We start from the raw sequence: 23,049 nt of genomic DNA, 5'->3' as shown, positions 1-23,049 counted from the left end.
GATGCTACCTTTATCTGATGCAATAAGAAGGTAATTTGTAATTCTAACGTGAGCTGTTTCAGTGCAATGATGCGGTCTAAAGCCAGACTGAAACTTTTCGTGTATGTCATTATTTTGTAGGAAAGTACACAACTGAGTGCACACTACTTTTTTCTAGTAAAATCGGTCTATAGCTTCCAAGTTCGTTGGGGTTTAAGGTTGGGCTTTTTGATAAGAGACTTAATTACAGCCCGTTTAAAGGGTCCTGGGACATGACCTAGATTAATTGACGAGTTGATAATGTTATAAATGGGCTCAATTAAAACAGGTAGTAACTCTTTTAATAAAGTAGTCGGAATGGGGTCTAATAAGCATGTTGTCGGTTTGGATGTTGCAATAAGTTGAATTAAATCTTCCTGATTTACAGGAGGAAAACACTGTAGCTTTTCCTTTTGGGTGATGGTCGATGCTAATTCTTCAGACACACTTTGAGGTTTGGTTTTAACTATGTTGTCTCGTATTTTCTCAATTTTTTTGTTTAAAAAAATTCATGAACTCATTACTACCAAGGTTTGGCGGAATACCCAGGTCAGGTGAAGTCTGTTTATTTGTTAATTTAGCAATTGTACTAAATAAAAACCTTGGATTGTTTTTGTTAGTTTCATAGAAGGTTACGGAGGTGCTCTTCTTTTGCTGCTTTTAGTGCCTTTTTGTAACACAGTTTGTACTCTCTTTCCATGCAATTTTAAAGACCTCTAATTGGGTTTGTTTCCATTTGCGCTCCAGTTTAAGTGTTTCTCTTTTTAGGCCACGAGTGGTGCTATTGTACCATGGTGCTATGATCTTTTCATAAATCTTTTTGGACTTCATAGGTGTGACCGCTTCTAACGTATTAGAGAAAATAGTGCCCATGTTGCTGGTCATGTCGTTGAGCGATTTTATATTTGTTGGCAAGGTTATTAAAGGAGTCAAATCTGGCAGGTTCTTTATGAAACTATCTTTAGTAGTTGAGGTGATTCTTCTACCCTTTCGATAACGAGATATACGACTGATTTCATCGTCGCTTTGAGGTACAATATCGATATTGGTTAGCTCGGCTCCGTGAGATATAATCAAGTTTAGTGTATGATTAAGTCGATGAGTTGGTCTATTGATGTATTGTGTTACACCAAAAGAGTGTAGTAGCTCTTTAAACGCCACTGCTAATGGATCGTTAGCACTATCTACGTGAATATTAAAATCTCCGACAATGAGTACTTTATCGACGTTAACCAATAGGTCCGATAAGAAGTCTGCAAACTCTATCAGAAAATGAGTGTAAGGCCCAAGTCTATACACAGTGGCCAATGTTAGAGAAAGCAATGTTTTTTTACTTTTGTTTGGAACAATTATGTTCCATGCAAGCACTTCAAATGATTTAAATGTACGCTTTGTTCTCTTAGTTACGGAGAGTAAGTCTCTAAAGATTGTTGCGACACCACCTCTAATTGTAATGGGGTCGTCAGGTTGGTGCATGAGCCACCAAACGGACGTGGCTCATGCATATAACTGTAGCTTGGTGGAGTAGACTCATTTAGACCAAAATAATCATTTGGCTTAAGCCAGGTTGCAGTAAGGCATAATACTCATTTTGCTCATTAAATATATTGTCTTTTGGTTTAATCACAATAAGGTTTTTATCTGACTTTTACATAAATTATAATTTGTTTGTATTATTCGGGGGACAGACACAGTCTCTATGCATTTGGAAGCAGTTACATTCTTAACAGTAACATTCTTAACAAGTTAGGTGAGAGGAACGCAGACTATGGGTAAAGTTTGTACTTACTAGTCAAGTTGTGCGTAGCGTCTTTAAGGTGGTGTCAGACAGAATTTCCACTCCAATGCTGCTGGGGTTCAGGCCGTCGGGGCGGAAAAGCCTTGGTCGCTTCTAAAAAAGATCAAAATTATTTACAAAGAGCAGCTTCTGTTCAATACACCATGACATCAACCAATTATTAAGCGTAAATAGTCTACTGAACTTTTCGTTCCCTTGTCGGTAAGTAGGAAGCGGCTCTGATACGATGATCCTTGCTGTGGAGGATGCGTTGCATACAACAAGACTCCTGAAGTCTCCGACTGCCGCATTCTCACATCATTTACCCCCACGTGCCCCCGTGGGCACCTGCGCAGAGAAATCGAGAACCCGGGCGCCAGGAAAACAGTGAGTGCGCACCTTACCTTGATTAAAGGAAGCGCGTACATTCCGGAAGATTGAGTCTCTGATGACCACAGCGTTGCATTTCGTCTCGCAGAGGGCAGAAAACGCTACCCTAACCCTAACCCTACTGCACTCAGAGGTAACGTTAAACACATATCTGAATCATTAGCCATTAGTGGTGTAATAATGAGAACAGTGAGTTAAGCAGAAGCCTAAGGGCAATATTCAGAAACTAAAGGCTGGGAATGCTATCAGCCTGTGGGCAAATAGCGAATGATCGTATAAAAGCCACTGACAAACATCCTGCTCCAGTCGTGGTGGAGTTTGTTGTGGATTAGCGTCTTCTGATTCTTCCTCGTCAGACTCTGGCTCAAATTGGTACGGTAAAACCGCCGCCATCTCTAGCTACACATATAATATAAATGACATCCAACCACATATACACCGTAGTCCTGTAATGATGGTAGGCGTTTTGCGACAAATGATGAATGCGTTTGACCAATCAGAACAGACTACACATCTGACCAATCACATGACATAAGGTTAGCTGGTAGGAAAGGGCTTGAATCGTGGAATGAATCATTTGAGAGTCAGTCAAGAAGTAAGGTAATAACTGCCTATTATTACGACATTATAGTGTTTTTTCACATTATTGTATGTACATAAACTTGTTGTTGGACACTCCAAAAAAACCAATGTAGGACCTTCAAAACCATATGGTACGTACTCTTTAAGATATAACAGGAATAAACAATATATTAAGAAAAGTTTGCCGGAGACTTGTCTCAAACCACGCGCTCTCAGCAAACAGGAAGTGATGTCGAATCTGTCAAATGGTGTCCTGGAGACACCAACATGATCTCACTGTCAGGGGAGAACTCATGGGAGGAATGTGCTGTCATGGATGCTATATGCCCCAGGAGCCTCTGAACGTCAGGCAACGCAGCATTGACTGGGCGCGCTCGTATGTATGACGCACCATCATGGTGACAGACTCTAGTTCCATACCGAGATTAAAGATGCTCCGCACCGGGGAGAGCTTGCTCTTGTCCCAGTTGACCCGCAGGCCCAGTCGGTTGAATTGCCGGAAAATGAGATCCTTATGCGGACACAACAGATCTTGTGAGTGTTCCAAGATGAGCCAGTCCCTAAGGGGAGTTGCTCTAATAGACACCTAGGTCCACTTCCGAAACACCCAGGGGAAATCGCACAAAAGAGGACGAGTCTGCTGCTCTGCGTCGTAGAAAGTCCAGTAGAGAAATCGGAGAGATAACGCTCAGCATTTAATGCCTCGCAGGTTCCGAAAAACAAAAGCTAAATGAATGGGTATGCCATCTTCCTTTTATACCCTTACGCACAGGGCGAAGACTGGCATGCCATGCCATTCGCTAAGTTTATTGGCCTTTTAAAAGTACAATCATAGATGACAGGTTCTCAAGTTTAAGCCCCATTCTGTCTCGACACAACACAGAGAGACCGACAGAAAGGGAACAAAATATTTTTACCGTCACATTTATCAATCATCATACAATGGAATTGGTGATGTACACATTTTTCATGAATCATACATGGACCCTTATGTAAGATGATTTCTGCACAAGGATCTGCACTTGTTTCTACATTAGATTGATAAACCCATAAAGCTCACGTAGTTATACAACCTCTCATTGACACATTTATATTTACATGTATGCACTTGGCAGACTCTTTTATCCAAAGTGACTTACATTGCATTGTGTTATACATTTTTTGGTTTTGGACTATGTCCTTTGCTAGTGGAAAGCCACAGGATATGGTTTTCATATTAACATAATATTATGTACTATAAAAATCTCTTGGTCTAATGTCCAATGTCGGTCCTGGAGGGCCACAGTCCTCCAGAGTTAAGCTCCAACTTGGCTCAACACACCTGTTTGGATGATTATAGTCTGCTTTGTGAGACCTTGATTAGCTGTTCAGGTGTGTTTGATTAGGGATGAAGCTAAACTTTGCAGGACACACGCCCTCCAGGACAGACTTTGGAAACCCCTGGTCGTATGAAATGTAAAGCAAAACTATTTTCCCTATACCGTATTTGCACAGAAACAACATTTACAAAGAAACAAACATATAGCACACAAACACACCTGGCCACCCCGTATGCAGTACATAAGGAAAATAACAGCAAAGGTTTTGGCATCCTACAGTCAGAGGAGAAAGATACACCAACCCCCACAGACACACATAAACCAGAGTGGATGGACTGTGCTGCATGTCTGCTTGTTGTAATAAACAGTGAGCCTTTGATGGCCATTACCAGCAAGCTGTCAGAGTAAAACATCATCAGGTGTTGAAAAGTGTGAATGTACACACTCAGAAACCCACATACAGATACGCTCAACCTGATTTTGCCAAGTGGTTGATGTCCTAAGGACAACATATGTATCAATAAAACCTAAACCAACACCAAACCCCAAATCTACCCAATATTGAACCCTTAAATCAGAGGGAAAAGATCAGTGAAAAACAATGGTCAGAAGCACCTAATCCTGGTGGAAGATGAATCTTAAAATAAACTTATTTATTAAATCTAATTGTTTGATTTAAATTTTGTCAAGAACATTAACCACTTGGCAAAAATAGGAGACAAACTTATTCACATGAACAAATCTTTAATCACATATACACTCAGGCACGCCTATCCTTACACAAACAGTGATATAGAGATTGTTTTCCACTGCAGTGGATGCGACAGTGATGGATTTCACACTCTTCATTTCATGAACAGCGTCTAATCATGTTTTTTGTGTGTATGTGGATGTGTGTCTTAAATATACAAAGGAAAACCCTCTGAGAGTGAAGCAGTCACATATTTGAAAGCATGTGGTTGTTTCAATGTATTTATATGGGAGACATTCATCATGATTGAGCTGGAATATGACTTTCAGAAGATACAGCCGACTGACCTTGGAGGTTGATTCACTCTGTTTAATCTAAAAGTGAGTCGGGCATGGCGTTCAACTGCATTATTTCCCAAACTGATAAAACAAGAGATTGAGATTGAAATTGATTGAGCATATGGCTTGCCACATATATAACTGTCTATTGGAGAGAGCATAGAAACCATAGCAGAGAGAGAAAGAAAGAAGATTGAGTAACAAGGGAGTGAGACAGCTGTGATAGGAATGAAATCAGAGGAAATCATGAGGCTGATCACTTTTCGGAACATACAATGTCAGGATATGTTTAAGATGAGTCTTTTACTGATTGTCATATATACTGATACTGAGCAGCTTAGACAGAATCTGAAAAGCTATTCCTGTCTTATCCAGTTTTCACTGACAGAATATTGCTGGAGCTGGAGACCAATCAGGTCCTGCTGCATTTGTTTTCAACAGGGCTGTGACTGCTGATTATTTTGATAATGTCATGTAAAGCCAAAAATAACTTTCTAGGCTTATTGTTCCCATTGCAATGAAGTGGTTACCTATTTTACTGTACACAATAACTTATTTCTTGATTATTCATAAACTTGTTGTTCCAAACACAACGATATACAATAAATGAACAACAACCGTTATATTGCATGTTTGTTTGTTAACAGGTTGTGTAGTAACATAGTCAGATAAAATAATTAAAGTCAGTGCAAGAAAGAGCCAATGACACAGGCTGGTAGCGAAGACATAATAAATGCCTAGGACGTGCATTGGCCCCTTTTGTTCCCTGCTGTGATATATCAATGGTGCTGCCAGTACAGCCCTTGCAAAACTCCACTGTTAACACATACTAGTGGATGGAGTAGTGTTTTTTCGGCATTTAAAGTATAATAACGTTTAAATTGTTTAACACATTACAAAGGTTTACAATCTGTGTGGTGTACAAAAACATTCTCTGTCTGCTTGCTAGAAATCTTGATAGTTAGACTTTTAGTGCTGCTGCGATGCATGCCTCTTAGTGAGTGATGTCTGCTACTGCAGAATGTAGATTGAGGCATGTGCCCCTGTGGGGGCGGTCGCTGCTGTGATGCTGGCCTCTAGGTGAAGGATGTCTGCTGTTGCAGACCGTAGATGGGTTTAAGCTGGCACTAGATAATTTTGGCGATGACGGTCCGATGGGCTTCTTTGATGCTGGAGCGTTAGACTTGTGGGCATCAGAGAGGCGGGTAGGCTTAGAGGGTTGTATATGGTTGGATGAGAAACTGTAGATGTAGTGTCCTCTTTTCATTTGATCGGTCTTGCTGTACTTGACAAAATAGGAGATCGATTCGGTGTCTAAATTGAAAGGTCTATTTTGAGTTGAAGTGGAAGTGGTGGACAGTTCCGAGCATCTTGACCTGTAGGCGTCTGAGATGTGGATGGGCTGAGAAGGTTGGCTGTGGTTGGATGGGACACTGTAGATTGAAGATATAGAATCCACCTTATGTTTGACCGGTCATGCTGAATAGGAGATTGTTCGGTCTCTAAATTGAATGGTCTGAGGGGATTGTGTGGAGATTTAGGTTGAACTTGGAAGTGGTGAAAAGTTCCCCCGCATCTTAACCTGTAGGCATCGGAAATGCGGGTAGGTTGAGAAGGGTGGATGGGACACTGTAGGTTGAAGAATTTAGATGTAGTGTAATCTTTCTTTGATTGGTCTTGCTGTGCTTGTGAACTAAATCTAAACGGAGTAAGCCTCACGTTTGTTAATTTGCGGTGCTGCTGGCCATGAGCTTATCGTATTGAAGGGGAATAAGTGGATGTGTTCTGGAACCGACGGTGGAGACAACCTCGCATTGTGCTGGCGTTGAAGGTAATGTGGGCAGGAAAAATTTCCTTGGAAGTTCCTGCTCATTTGTAGCTGCTCATCTGAGGCGCGGCCCAGGCTTGCCAATGGCCTGCTGCAGCGGCCTGGAGGTGGAAAGCTGTGCCTTGCCACGGAGGTGGACGCCCCTGACTGGGCTCGAGAAGATCCGGAAGCATGGTTCAGCTCATCTGCAGCTTTCGGCTACGAAGCCTCTGTTTGCAGGGAGACGTAGATGCTGTACAGCTCGGCCTTGCTTATCCGCCTGCTGAGATTGATTGGACAATGCTTGCTGTAATCTCGCGACGGTCCACTTCCCAATGGCTGGGATGGTTGGGAGCTTAGTACGGCTCCTTGCATGAAGTGGAAAGATGAAGGGGAGGATATATGGCCAGGGCTTGTTCCGCTGACGGAGGCATCCTCATGCTAGGTTCAGCTGCTGAGGCAGAGATGGAAAAAAATTTGCAAGGGTAGGCAGCCTCACGTTTGGCCGGCTCTTGGGACAAAGCTGGAAGAAAAGTCAGGAGGCAAGGAAACCAAGGCCTGCACCACTAGCGGAGGAAGCCTAGCACTAGAGTTTGACTGAGGCGCAGTGGGCCATGGACGAAGCAGGATATTAAAAGAGGTGTGGCTAAGATTGGTCTTTGCCACAAGCAGATGCAGTTGCAAAGGTGGCTTGAGGCGTTGTGGGCCTGCATGGTGCTGGAAAAAGTTGCAGTGATGGGCTTGGCTGGGTGGAGAAGCGGTCGGATGTTAGCAGTGGCAGGATCTGTTGCGCTGCCTAGCCTTGCCAATGGGAGAATTAACTGCAGCCTTGACGACTGTAGGCCCTTTCTCTTGAGAGCAGGGGATTGATCTGGACATGATTGTGATTTCTGTCGGTTTTATCAGTGATACTAAACAAACAGAGAATTTTTCTTATCTCTGTAGTGTCTCCTGTTCGCATTGAGAGAATGATGAATCCACTACACATGTAAATCAGGGCTGTGTTATCAGTTGATTTTAATTAAAAGTGGCACGATGCAAAGGTCCTTGGGCAGCTGGACTTTGTTTTGACAAGTTGACCATGCCATGCATGCGAAGACAGCACGTTAACCTGGTAAAGAAGTCAAAATGCATGAAACACCGTTGCACATCCCCTTTAAGGCAAAATAACTGCAATACCGACATCTACCATATTGGAGTGTCAACTAGATACTGCCACTTAACTGACTTATTTACAGTTAAACATTGAATGTGTAATATTAAAGGTCCAATGTGTAATTTTGTCGAGAATCTATTGATAGAAATTCAATATAATATATATAACTATGTTTTTATTATACTTTAAACGTTCTATCTACACAAACCCCGTGGCTCTCCTTGCATGGAATTGGCCATGTTGTTTCTATACTCTAAAAAATGCTGGTTATTTCAACCCACATTGGGTCAAAACTGGACAAACCCAAAAGTTGGGTTCAAAAATAATCTATGCTTGGTTGTTTTAACCCCAAATTCGGTATATGCCATGAAATTTCATATATTGGACCTTTTAACACAATGTAAAAATCATGGTTATGAACGCTGTCCTCGCCATCGATAGAATTTTTGGAACAGAACGCTTTCACGTGATTAAAAAGTTTTGTGTGTCTATATACACAGTACATAAACACAGGAGAAAAACCTGAATGTAATAATAATGGCAACGATACAGGACAAAGAACAAAGGCACAGGGTGAGTATATATATAGTTTGATGATGACGGGGATCGCTGACAGGTGCGGGGATTGCTAAAAAGGGACTAAGGTAACATGGAGAATGATTGGTGAGGTAGTCCAGGGGGAACACAAGAGAAACAGGCAGAGGAAAACACCGGGAGGCAGACAGGTGCAGCAAGTACTGGTACAAAAACACAATGAGGCAACTTAACGTTTTTTTTTTTCGAAAACAGTTTAGTTTATTTAGTTAATGTAGTTATTTACTCCTCAACAATGCTTGCCTATCTGCCTGGTGATATAACTACAAGAGTTTGATTCTCCACCGCACCCTATGGTCTCTACATCCTTTTCTGTCTCTCTATCTTGCTGCTTATGTAAGGCTAATACATGTAACTTCGCAAAGCTCCTGCAGCAATTATTCCTCATTTACATGAAGTATAATGCCATGTACCAGGTTATTTCAGTGGACAGTGGAATGTAAGCGGGTCCACTGCAGAAATCTGCACAAATAAATGAGGAGAGGGACACCCCTTTTCTCTCCATCTGTGTCAAAACACTTGCCAGTCTCATGTTGGCACAGAAACTATGTTATCATTAATTTTGTTAACTTGGCATCAGTTGTTCCCACATCTCCTGTCCAGGTGTCTTGATCTCCACAATACCGTCTGGATCTGGTCCAGTGTAATTCAGCCCAAACTGGAGTGACTGTGCTGGCCCTGAGCTCCAATAAAACGTTACATTGACAGTGAAACACACCACATTAGGCGCTAATGTCGTCTGACCCTCAGACTTGCCCCTCCAGACCTCCAGACCTTTCTGTAAGACTATCTGACGCTGCATTAGTGCGTGTCCTTTCTGGGGGACGTTTTCATTTTGTCGATTCTGCCACCTAAAAGCCTATCAATTTAAACCTGAAAAGTTGTATATGAGGTAGTATCTCTTGTCCTCGTCTCTTGTGTAGTTCAAGTGTGTCGAAGACCTTTTTTACTATTATTTTACATAAATGTTGAATTAATGATGTTTAAAAAGCCAAACTGAAAATAAAGTTTTTTTGCTACTTGCTGAGTTTACCTAATTAAAACAAGTTAATTCAACATTTTGACACAACATGATTTTTTCATGGGAAAGATGTAATACAATTTATGGAACGTTCAGTCAACAACTTATTTTTGGAGTAATTGTTTGTCTCTCTGTCTTTTTAGATTATGCCTGGCCGTTGCCAAGTTCCCTTTGTCCTATTTGGATTTATCTGGATGTGCTCTTCTCTACTGCTTCCATCATGCACCTCTGTGCCATTTCTCTCGACCGCTATGTGGCCATTCGCAATCCAATCGAGCACAGTCGATTCAACTCCCGCACTAAGGCCATGCTGAAGATTGCTGCAGTTTGGACCATATCAATAGGTCAGAGGAACATTTAAGGATGTCAATATTATTACGTGGTTCGTTTTCTTTCAAAATGTAAATTTAGTTGACTGCAGAGAAATTCTAAATACTGCAAGAGCCTCCAGCTGGGTGTAAGAATCCACCTAGTTTAGCATAAAATTATTAAATTAAATAAAAACGATAGAAATAAATGACATATACCAGCTTGATTATTTTGTCTATCATTCAAAACGGTTCTTCATAAACCCTTTTCTCTAAATTCAGAAATGTTTTGGTCATTGAATGTTTAAAATCACCACCTACTGTTCAAAAAGGTAAATCGCAGTCAGGCAGCTTACTGTCACATAATGTGTACAGAATACTAAGGATTTGGCATGCTATTACATTAGCTCCATCTTGTGTCTGGGTGTAGAGTGGCTGTAGCCAATCGGTTAAAACAGCAAAGACATTTAGGTCTTTGAATGGTAAGACTGGCTGTGGTGTTTGAGGTTTGATTATTTATTTGTAAATGACATAGAGGCTATTTAAAAATATGACAGTGGCTTTAGGAGTGGCTTTAACAGAAAATCTCACCACAAATTCTCTCATTCACCTTTTCTGTTTTCTATTCATCGTCCACTAAGAGCTCATGTCTCATTTGCTAATGTTACTTTGACTTAGTTATGACAGTGCAGATAACACAGAGTTCACATTTGTTGTCTTCATTCTTTTTTCTTCTGTCTGACTTTCAGTTTGTTCCCCATCTCTCTTTATCTCTCTGCTCTTGACATACAATTAATGTTGTCGGCTTACAATGGTTGTTCTACATATGTAGATAGTTTGGTTTATGGAATACTCTCTCTCTTTCACACATCTCTCTCTCTTGCAGGTATCTCAATGCCTATCCCAGTGATTGGACTGCACAACAGAGATAAGGTTTTTATAAACGGCAACTGTGCTCTGAACGAGGAGCGCTTCATTCTGGTCGGGTCCTTTGTTGCCTTCTTCATTCCTCTGGTCATCATGGTAGTAACATATTTTCTCACCGTCCAAGCACTTCAGCTTCAAGCCACAGTCTTCCTCTACGAGGGCAAAGCGTCTTCTCAGCAGCCTTTGCAGCCTCCAGCTCCATCCACTCCCCAGCTTGCCCTACCATCTGTTCCTTCCCGCCGTAGCAGCCTGAACTATCTTCGAATCAGCGACAGTAACACTTTGACTCCACCCTTGGACACCATCTCAATAATCCAGAGCTCAGAGGTTCCGTCTCAGCTGAATTCGCCCTCTGGGCGAGACCCGGGCGGTGCCCACGGCCGGCGTGGCATGATGCAGGCGATCAAGAATGAGCGGCGAGCATCCAAAGTGTTGGGTGTGGTTTTCTTCCTCTTCCTTATCATGTGGTGTCCTTTTTTTATAACAAATGTTCTCTATGTCCTCTGCCGTGGAGCTTGTAATGAGCCTCTACTCATTGAACTGCTAAACGTGTTTGTTTGGGTTGGGTACATCTCATCCGGGGTCAACCCTTTAGTATACACGTTGTTTAACAAGACATACAGACGGGCGTTTTCAAGTTACATGCACTGCCAATATAGACGAGTAGGCCTTAAACCCATCCCCATAAATGTCCCTTGTCCATCTCATGCAGCAGTCACGCCCATCCTTATCTTCCAAAAAATCGCTGTTGACCGCAACAGTAACTGTCGAAACGGGGATGGGAATGGAATTCGGAATATGGAGCTGCACGACATGGACTCTGACCCTGGACTAGAGCTAAAACCAGGATTATCAGAGCTATCCATCAGCAGCAGTCATAGCCACACAGAACACACCAGCAGTGTTTGAAAAACATCCTAAATGTGACATGGACTCTAGGATTAGGTGCAATGTGCTCTTAATGATCTTTTTAGATCTGTGTCAAAAACTCATTGTGATTGGCTGCTGTCAACCCGATCTCAACTGTATCACAGCATAGAATGTATGCTGATCAACACAGTGACAATAAACTGAACAGGGTCATAAAATATTGTGTCAGTGTGAGGAAATTTGGAAGAAATGTTAATGTGTTAATGAGTGCGTGTTTGTTTGTGTTATCAGATTTCGATATGAATGCAAATACATACTGCATGAGTAGCCTGTGTACCACTAAAGCAGCACTGGACAACTGAGCATTGCTGACACTTCATACAACATGCAGTAAATATTTCACAGACAGAGTAACAGCATCCTCTTGTGGTAAATGGAATCATTACATAAATCTAGTGTGAACCCAAAACGTGAACAATCATTTCTATGAAACCAAATTGATCATTTAATTGTTATGGCACTATCAAAGTTGGTTGCGTTAAAAACATGGATGAAGCTTTGCTGTCTAAACTCACTTGCGAGTCAGATCATTGTTTGTGCTTGTTAACATCTCCAGTAAGACATGTTAAATGATCTCCTGTGATATACAGAAAAGGTGTATCAGAGTTAGGGGTCATTTTTTCTTACATAACAATGTGGAAGATATTACTGAAAATCTACAGATCTTTCCAAAGCACCACTGATTTTTTGGAATGTAACACTATCAAAATCTCACCGTACGATAATAAATCGGTATAAAGTCTACTGTACATTATTTATTGCAATATTTTAAATGAAAATTATGATTTGTAAACATGACATAAGCATCCTCTTTTCTTTATCCTCTAATCATAACTGTTGCTAAGAGGTATGAACCTTTTAAAATAATATAATTGCACCAAATGGACCTTGCCAAAGGTAACACCTATTATATTTTCTACTATACTCTATCTTAGGCCCAGAAGACCTATCGTTTCATGCAGTCATGTGACCAGGATAATATTGAGACAATTTTGATACTGCGATAACACGATATCTATAACATCCCTACTGATGTACCATACTGGACCAAACAGAAGAATGACATGAAATTCAAAATAAACAAGACTTCACAGTTCCAAGATTTTTGAAACTTAAGTACAAAATGGTTGAATTCAGTTGTGGCCGCAATATTTAAAATACCTTTTAAGTTTTTTTATTCAAGGAACTGCCTCTACTTTTGAGGAACAGTCTCTCATGTGAATGTAGCGCCAGTTGTGAGCTGTACGGCCACCCCGTCTGGTGGTCATGAATGAGTGACGCAAGGAGCAAAATTGCACAAGAGAAGGAGTGCTTAAACCATTTACTTTATATGAACGAACTCTCCACAACATATGTTGGTCCGAGAGACAAAAATGTTCATTTGAGGATGTCCTTGAATATATATTGTATACAGGGTTAGGAATCATTTGAACGTTATCAATTCCGATTCCAATTGCGATTCTACTTATCGATTTCGATTCTTATCGATTCCCAGTTTAGATTCCACAGATGAAGCATTTAGATATCAACGTGCATACGGTCATTTTGCCTGCTCATTTAGGGCTCTATGCATCCGTTACTTCCGGGTGTCACAGGAAGACAATAGGCAGTTTCCTGTTGGGGAGACTTAAAGCAGAGAGAAAAGGAAGGAACTGCCTAGAGTTCTACATATGAGAAACGGTAGTCACGCATGCATATAGCCCATTGATTTGTTTGCAAATATATTTATATATATATATATGTGTGTATATGAACACCGTTTTGTGAATACATCAGTATATACACAAAGAACCATGTTTTTTTCTGATTTATTACAATTTGTATTACCATAGTTGAACTTCACCAAGGTTAAACTGTAGCAATCAGAAAAGACACATGAATTGATCACATGTGTACAATATGTGTTTAACATGTACAGGAAACACATATGAAATGTGTTTTTGGAACATTTTTATGTGAATCCCACGTGAATTCCCATATGAATAAAAAAGGATAACACGTAAAAACGCATGGGATGACATGTGCAACATGTGGTGAAATGTGAAGAACCTTTATTTTTTTACGTTTTGTTACCTGTGCCTTGTCACTTTTTTAACCTGTATGTGCACTGGAAGCTTCTGTCAGTTAGACAAATTCCTTTTGTATCCAAGCACACTTGGCAATAAAGCTCTTTCTGAGTCTGATGTGACAAAGTTCCACTACTTGTCGCACATGTCATCCCATGGGATTTTATACGTTATCCCATGGGATTCACATGGAAAATTACATGGGACTCACACAAAATTATTCCAAAAACACACATTTCACACGTGATCATATGTGTTTTTTGTTTGTCTTCCTGTAAGGGTTGAAACTATGGTTAATTAGTAGTTCCTGTGCTTTAATGCAAATAGTATAGTTAAACTATCCTTACTATTGTAGAAATATAGTTCATTGTCAGAAGGGCTTTTATTGAGACATCAGTAGATCACGCAACACGTGTTCTTTTCTGAAAATATGCACACAGGAATTGATAAAAGGAATTTAAATTTTAATCTAAGGTATCTGATTTGTATTCCTTTCGATCGGATTTGATTCCTAGCCTTTCAATTACGATTCCAAATTGTAATTTATTTTCGATTCCCAACCCTAACTGTATAAAGCTGTAAATTCTTGCTGTTTTTCTGTGTAGAACCTCCTGTATCACCCACTCTTCAAACTGCTATTTTTATACCTTAGCCTGAATGTTTTTCCAAAAACCTCTTTTTTGTTCAAATCCATCACTTTCACAATGTTATCCTTTTGTGAAGCTACTATTTATTTAATAAAAGATGATTATTGCTGTGGTGGTCAGTTGTACTTTTGCTGTAAAGTTTACTATATCAAATATACTTTGGTCTAACAGTACAAAAATGTTACCTATATTGAAAACAAAATGTAATCATGTTGTCTTCAGGACCAAGGACAGCAGCTGATGTTTGGCAGATAGATAACACATCTGTTTTTAGGTGAGAACTAAATTCTTTGTTTCACCCTCTTCATTTAAAACATTCTTAGTACACAAAGCCATTTCTTTATTCAATATGTTTTACACATACCTAAGAACAGACTTAAGGAAAGGTAGTAAAATGGGACCTTTTCATTTTAATTTTTTTTTATTATTATTTTCAGCTATTATCCAAATTTTAGGGAACATAATAATTCTATGGACAAAGAACAATGGACACATTTTTATAAAAGTATATACGTAACGCAGCTCTTTTTTATGTACAGTATATGAGGTTTAATAATGCCTTCTAATGGTGAAAAACTGACTAAAGAAACGGAAATTAACATTCATGATCTCTCATGAGAATGTAATTGTTTAATTTTTTTTATTGTAGTTTCAATTTCCTTTATTCAAACTTCGATTCACTATCTGTCGTCGCTATAACTGTAGCTTGTAATTTATAGATAACACATAACCATAATCATTATTATGATCACATATACATATCACATACATACCTAATATACCTATTTAATATATATATTTTACGTTGCTTACCGACAATTTTACATTTTAATGGCACAATTTATTCTGCCTCTACATCCATTGTGTCGCTGGGTTGGTGGGAGGTGGTTTATACATAACTCTGCGCATGCGCACTGGCCATCCTTTACCATTGAGCTCTGACAGAGGGCTGTCAAGGAAACGCGCACGCTAGGCGCATCGTTCCGAGATTTAACTGAACCTGTTATTTACACCAGCCGGTCCAAAATCATCTGCAGTCGAGCCATGCATACGATCTGAATCCAACAAAGAGCGATCAACAACGCGACCAACATCAGAGAGACACAGCGGCAGCGCTCGCTAGACACAGGTAATACAGACCATTAATCGGTTTGCATCAGGGACTTGCACAAAGCTGCTAACGCTAACACCGTGTAAAGCTCTGTTTTGATCGAGGGAACGGCCGTGGCATGTGATCAAATGAATTATGAACAGAATATTTTGCTCCGATGTAATTATTCACGTGATGTGTAGACATGTATCATAACTTGCTTAGGTGAGATGTCCAAATAAATGTGAAACAACAATAAAGTGGATGTATAAAGTAAATTCGTTTGCAGCATTTTGTATCAATCAAATAAAGCTTTATCATGCTGGCTAAATATTTGAATGATATCATCTTAGAAATGTTTAGTTATACCACTATTATACCTTTTGAATCTAGTTTAATCACTTTACTGTTGTGTAATACATTTTGGTACACATGTACCCATGTGCCACCCAGTCCTGTTTGTATTTATTCAATACTGTATTTCTTTCTGTGTTTTTATTTAATTTCAGTATACTGTGTGTGCAGTAAGTGTGTCTTGGTCTTCTATGCTATTAATCATTTGCAGGCCTTTAGGTTTCTATCTCTAATCTTACTAAACTTTGACATCTCAAACTAAACCAGATCACAATATTCGTTTTAGTTCATGGCCGATTTTGCACAGTAGGAGATGTTAATTGGTAAACAGCTTTAAAGGGACAGTTCATCCTAAAATGAAAATTCTGTCATCATTTAGGCTACTCACCCTCAGATTGTTACAAATATGGATACATTTCTTTGTTTTGATAAACACAAAGAAAGATATTTGGCAGAATGTCAGTAAATCCAAACAGATCTCATCCCCCGTTGACTCTCATAGTATTTATTTTCCCTACTATAGCAGTAAATGGGGGATGAAATCTGTTTCCAAATATATTCCTATGAGTTCAACAAAACAGAGAAATGTATGCAGGTTTGGGTGAGTAAATGATGACAGAATTTTCATTTTTGGATGAACTATCCCTTTAAAGTCTACATGAAACTATGTTGAACAATAAAAATCTAAACAAATTTTATTATCACTTTACCATGAGGGGCTAATAGGACATTCATTTAATAGAGACAATTACTTGTAACATACAAACATATGTTGAAATACATGTTACAGACATAATACAAAACATAACACGATGTATTAGGTTAGCCTTGATGCACTTGTGTCATGTTGTGTACCAGTTAGTCTGTGGTTTGTATCAGTGTTTCTGTGTTTTCAGAACCTCTTGACTACCTTGACCTGTATTAGCTGTCAAGCCTCATTTGTAAAAAATGCAACTTCTTTGCTCTATCAAGCTCAAAATTTAATGTTATAGGCAGTCATAGTGACCATTTGTTTTTAGTACATGAAACATTCTTCGTAATGTCTCGACTTGCTAATTTAGCGAAGTTTAGTTTTTTCACCTGACAGTCTGCATATTATTGTTTTTCAGGCCACCTCTGCCCTCTATTTTGTGTGTTGGTAAATGAAAACAATGCCTACGAAGTGCTGTTTGCTCTTATTTTGTGAGTGGCATTTGCCTTTTGAAAAAGAAAATGCAAGCATAGCCTGTCTATTGAGACCACCAACAGACCGATCCAGGTCACATTGCATATCAGGACACTAGATTACTAACTAACCTCTCTTTCTATCTCTCACACTTTTTCATTTTCTTTCCTTAATTTATGTAAATTGTCATCAACCTATGAGAAGTTTCTGCTTTCAAACATTTGATTTCATCTGTGCAAATAAGCACACAAATACAGACAGATATAAATATACGAAGCCTGTTTTGCCAACATGCTGACACTGCAGTATTGGGCATGATCAATGCTGTGTTTCCGTGGCAATATCTCTTTATTGTTGTCTCCGCGGTGATCATCGATGTTGTGAATCAGTCCGTTGCTGTCCTGTATCATCATTCTTTGCTTGCTGTGTGGTACAAGAGACCATTTCTGTTGACAGGATTTATCATTATGTTTATAAAGAGTTTGTACTTCTATTGGGATGCTCTGCAAACTCTCTACTGATCTTCATAGCCGATGCTTGCTGAGTGCTGTCACATGCCTCACTTGCAGGGTTATTTTGTCCACAGAATGTTATGTACTGAGAAGACTGCTTGCAGTCTCTTCCATGTGTCTACTTTGTTGTGGTCTGTCTTCTGCTCTCAATAAACATGTTGTGGCCTGTTCTGTTGTAATGTTCTGAAATACCAAACATTGAATCAAAATCCCACAGTAAATTTATTCCCTAATTGCCAGCGGGTGTCAGAAAGTTTAGATTTAGTTCAGTTGGTCAGTTTTAGCTTGTCAGTCATCTTACAGTGTTTGTTGTGATGGGTCATGAAGTCAATCCAAATAGTTGGTAAGTGAGAATTGTTAAGCTTTTTAGCTGTTTTCACTCTTTCAGAGAAGATTTTTGATTGTTGACAAGTGTGACGGGTGCGTAGCTCACCTCACATGGTTAACTACCATAGTTTGAATTAGTTGTTTTGCAGTTTAATTCAATATGGTTTACTTTATTTAAATCCTCTTAATATAAAAAACACAGGACAAGTTGACAGGTTAACAGTTTATTAAAGTTTGAAGATATAGAAGGGTGCACACTAATATTCTTCTTTGCTGTTTAACTCTACCTGAGTCCTAGATTCCATGTGGCAGCAAACAAAGGGAGAGGCGGGGCTTCAGCCTCAACTTGTGCTTTTCCGGAGGAAATTGAACTGTACCATCATGATTCGATTCGGAGGGGGATTTGGTTATTTCATTTCATTTAGTTTCATTGTGTTTTGTTTGTTTGGAGTAGTTTTGTATTGTGCTTCAAGTAATTGATTGCATTATGTTAATTACGACACAGTGTACATTTTGTTGTAAATATTATTGTTAATTGGGGAAAGTGTTATTTGATGTTTACCTCTATTTTTGTTTGGTAGAAGCTAAAGGTATATAACAGTGGTGGAAAGATCAGAGGTTAGTCAGCTTTTGGTTCAGGCACAGTAACATCATGGTCTGCTGACATTAGTGGTTTTGTTTTCTTGTTATTTAACAGGGGAGAGTTATTTATTTTTCTAGGCCTGTTTAATTTGTATTAGTTCAGTCAACTTCCATCTTAAGTCTCTGACTTTATTTTTGGAAATTATTTACATTTTTCTGCCCTTGTATCTTTTTTTTTTTTGGGAGAAATAAATTTTCTCATTCTGTTCACTACCTGTCCTGCCTGTTCTTGGCCACACCACTACAACATTGTAACAGAAACAGCTGCTACAACTGCAAGACGGTTGGCATGCCAAAATTACTGCACCTAGTCTGTAACAAATGTATCACTTTCGACAACAACTTCCAAAATTACTGTCAAACTTAAGATCTCTTGCTGTGAGCAATGTCTATAGTGTAGGTCTTTTTTGGTTTTCTGTGAGGGCTTTGACATCTATTTATTTGTTAAATATCCATCAGTTACTCATAAACAGTTAAACATGTTGTTTAACACATGTCTGTTGGGTATCTGCTGGATATGACCCTAAATCATCATGCAGTGATTCTTTAATGTAATATTTTAGGTTTAATACAAAATAAAAGGTTAAAGAAATAGTTAAAAACGAAAATTAATCATTATTGATATTATTTAGCCTTATGTTGTTCAACATAGGGCCTTCTTTAATATTCAGATATTGTTTTTGGGAATGGATTGTGACGGAATCTTCTTAAGCTTCAAAAGGATGCAAAAGTGTCATTTAATCGTGCAATATATTCAAAGTGTCAAAACAAACTAAAATATGTTCCATTATTAGATGAAAGTATACATTTAGTTTTTGGATGAACTAACCCTTTGTTTTTTAAAAATACAATGTTTTTTACACAATTTATTTCAGCTTGTTGTTTAGCTTTAGAAATAAACAGAATGATTTGTTTGGCTATGCTGAAGAAGCCTTACTACTCTATCTTCATTTAGCCCTAAGGAATATTTCACTCACTTATTAACCTGCCAACCTCTGTCTAGATAATCCAGTTTATATCTGTAGTTTGTCCGTCCCATTTACAGAGATAAAGGACCTGTGCAAAGCCTTCCATCCTAAAAACAAGCTAATGTCTGGAACGACTCCCATATTAGAACAGTCCTAAGAGCGCTAGCATAGCTTCGGGTAGTGACCCCTTTCATCTATACACTTTACCAGCCACCCGTCTGGGTGCGTGCACTCCAGGTCACATGAGTGCCTGGCTGATTTGTTCCGATTATGCTGAACACAGCACATTTAATTGTGTGACAGAGCGAGTTGAGCTCATGGGAGTGAAACAGAAAGACAGCATTACTGACCCTCAGTCTATTTCAGTTCCAAACTGTAAAAAATTTACTCTTTTTTTTAATTTAGACTTTTTAAAGAGGAGGGATCATATCGAAAAACTATTTTGTCATTTATACAGTTTATTATTTTAAATTACAGCTGTTACATTCAGGACAATAAGAGCCTTCTGAGTTTATGGTATAAGAATATCTGGTTTTACTCAAAACACCACAACAGCTGGTCCACATAATAATGATGACAGTGCTTTTGAAGGTTTTCACATTTACTGTTACTCAGTATTTGGCTGCTGCTCTTTTATTGGTCAAGAAAAATCTGGGACCAAGAAGGGAAACCATGGCAACACTTCCTCCAAGTCGGATTTAATGACACTGTTGTTTTGTATTCTGAACGGCTCTGACCATTTTGGAGAAGCAACCATAGAATCCAGTCACTTTGGTAGTTTTTGGGTTGATCAGCATGGTTTCCAGAGAGCCCACAGTATTAATCCCAGCATTACGGAAGTGAGGGGTAGGATACAGGGCGTCATGTGAGCAGCAAAAGCTCACGTCTGCCCATCAGATTAGCTTGCAAAGGCAGCTGTGATGTTTGTATTCCTATTGATTAACATTAGTCATCATTTTCTGAGATAAGTAAGTGAGATGCTAAACTGAACCTTTTCCGTTGTTTTCTGAGCATTTGAGAATTTTTGTGTTCACAGTAAAGTAACAGACAAACCCAGATGTCAGTCTGATCTTATTGTTATTTTTATAATAATCAAAATATTTTCTCAATTAAGATGTCAATATCTGACTCCAGTCCTGCTGATATGGATCTGTAAACTGTAAACTGTGAAGACTCCAAAATTCAGAATCATTGAACAATAAAGCCATGCTGAAAAAATTTCAACATTGTTCCAGATATTATTTGAATGTAGTTTTGTTCAACAGCACATTTTGAAGAAAAGGTGTCTATCAGAGTTAAGCTCAGCAGATCATTGTTGTTAGCCTATAACTTGCCTGTGATATACAGACCATTTTCAGAGTTTGTCTTATAACTATTGATACTGTTGCAGGGCAATTCCAGCGTTTTGGACGTGACATTTTGCTTTATGGACGTGACATAAAAATGCTCAGAGAATGAATTTGTTACGAATATATTGAACCATCTGTTTATATTTGACTGAACCCTTGTTGATAGAGTCTAAACATAAAAAATGTCAGTCTATCAAAAAAATTATGTATAAAAAGGGAAATAAATATGCGTTAAGGATGTGACAAAAAAAGGATGCGGTTTTTGTTAGAAGATAAACTTGCACAAAAATAAAATGTATAATCCTGAAGCAATAATACCCAATGAATGGAGAAGGGATGCTTCTTTATAGAACATAAATTAGTTACTTTGTATTCATTTTCATGTGTCCATTTATGAGGCATATGTAGCGTTATGGATGTGACAATCCTGAAAATGGCACTAACCTGACTATGAAAAATCATGCACTAAAAATAAAACGAATGCTTTACAAATTTAAAGAGAGATCTCACATGGGTATTTGAACCATCAAATGTTAATATCTGTGCTGTTACCATAGTAAAAATCGCTGGTAAAAAGGTAATTTTACGTGGTAAGGTAGACATTTTGACAGAATTACCCAGCTATGTGTTTAGGTAAAGTGGTAAATTTTGTTTATGTGAACTACTAACAATTGTTCTACCAAATCTCAAATAAAAATATTGTTTCTATTTGCAAAAAGATGAAAACTGGAGAAACGGGTCAAAATAACAACAAAAGATTTTCAGGTCTCAAATACTGCAAAGAAAACAAGTTAATATTCACTTCTAAGCAATACAACATAAATATCTGTTTATGTATTCAGAAAAAGTAATTTTTTATGTGATAACCTGGATTTTTATCACAGTTGTCATGTGATTTGTCATGCTGTCAGTCTTTCATATTGCTGCTGGATGATTTTATGTCACTCTTGAGTTTTGATTTTGTTAAATTCAACAGACACTGGACTGGAATGACCACAATACATCTAGAAAGGCTGATTTTAAATGATTTTTTAAATGGCCTCTTACTTTTTTCTGTGGCTGTGCGGATGGTTTGAATTAGAGATCAGTCGCTGAAAAGCTTTGTTATACTATTCTAAGGGAGATATATGATTTGTAAGCAGACTCCAGGCACTTGGCTCACAGTGGGGTATGAGTGTTTGATAGCACTACACTGAGCTTTAAACACATGGCTGTAGAGAGAGAGAGAGAGAGAGAGAGAGAGAGAGGTCTTAATTCCATTAGGGATGATGTCTGTTTATCACAGATCAGCCCCTCACGTACACACTCAAACACATAATAAATAGACATAGATGTGAATTACAAACAACACTGAGATTGTGTTAACCGGAAGGCAGTGTGTAATTGCCCTTTTTGTTGAGTCGGTAGTATCCAATCATTTCCTTTCACCAGAACGCATGCTCTCAAACACTCACAGGCGAGCCAAAACCAGTGGAATGGTGTTTACAGACTTGTTTCCTTCGCCAACTGTCATTTTGGATATACCTTAAAGGACCCATTGCATGAGTCAAAAATGTTCTGTGTTAAAGTGCTGTAATTTCGCTCCTGTTGTGACGTAAACCCAGGCTCTTATTATAATGTTATATAATGTTTATTAATATTATAATCACTAAAATTATAATCATTAAATGAGCACTTTCAGCAAGTTGTTTTGATTTATTAGGATCTACATTAAACGTCTGGAACATATTTTGTTTAAAAACACTCAATGGCTATGTAAACAAAATGCTTTTGCCTCATCAGAAACCCATTTTGGTGCATGTCTCTTTAAATGACAATGAGTTACAGCGCACCCCACCCCCCCTTCTGTCCGGCGTGTCAACACAACACACATGTAGTATTGCCATGGCAATGGTTTAGATGAATTATGTTTCCTGATCTCCTATGTAGTTAGTTTCGTTTTAAACGTCTCGACTCATTCGTCGGAGACAAAAAAATCTGTCACAGCAAACAGTGCTCACGTTGTGCGTGTATGGTTGCCTAAAATCCACGGCATGTGCACCTGTACATCTCAACGGAATTGTGTGGATTT

General features: G+C 38.7%; 2 protein-coding genes across 4 annotated transcripts in view; both read left to right on the top strand.

Moving 5' to 3' along the window:
- The window catches only part of htr2cl1 (5-hydroxytryptamine (serotonin) receptor 2C, G protein-coupled-like 1), a 119,478-nt gene extending 107,184 nt beyond the window's left edge, over positions 1–12,294 (top strand). The window contains exons 4-5 of the mRNA XM_056756941.1: positions 9,837–10,037; positions 10,888–12,294. Of these exons, the coding sequence (XP_056612919.1) occupies positions 9,837–10,037; positions 10,888–11,837 (1,151 nt within the window). The 3' untranslated portion in view covers positions 11,838–12,294. The remainder of the gene's footprint in view (positions 1–9,836; positions 10,038–10,887) is intronic.
- A 3,212-nt stretch (positions 12,295–15,506) lies between these two features.
- zgc:109889 (uncharacterized protein LOC553542 homolog) overlaps positions 15,507–23,049 on the top strand; it is a 45,339-nt gene continuing 37,796 nt past the window's right edge. For all 3 annotated transcript variants that reach the window (XM_056749542.1, XM_056749543.1, XM_056749544.1), the window contains exon 1: positions 15,507–15,700. The gene's annotated coding sequence lies outside the window, so the exon portion shown is untranslated. The remainder of the gene's footprint in view (positions 15,701–23,049) is intronic.

The sequence above is a fragment of the Triplophysa dalaica genome, chromosome 1, assembly GCF_015846415.1.
Source record: "Triplophysa dalaica isolate WHDGS20190420 chromosome 1, ASM1584641v1, whole genome shotgun sequence".
Classification (NCBI taxonomy): domain Eukaryota; kingdom Metazoa; phylum Chordata; class Actinopteri; order Cypriniformes; family Nemacheilidae; genus Triplophysa; species Triplophysa dalaica.
The sequence above is the reverse complement of the archived record's forward strand: the minus strand, read 5'-3'. Positions and strand labels throughout refer to the sequence as shown.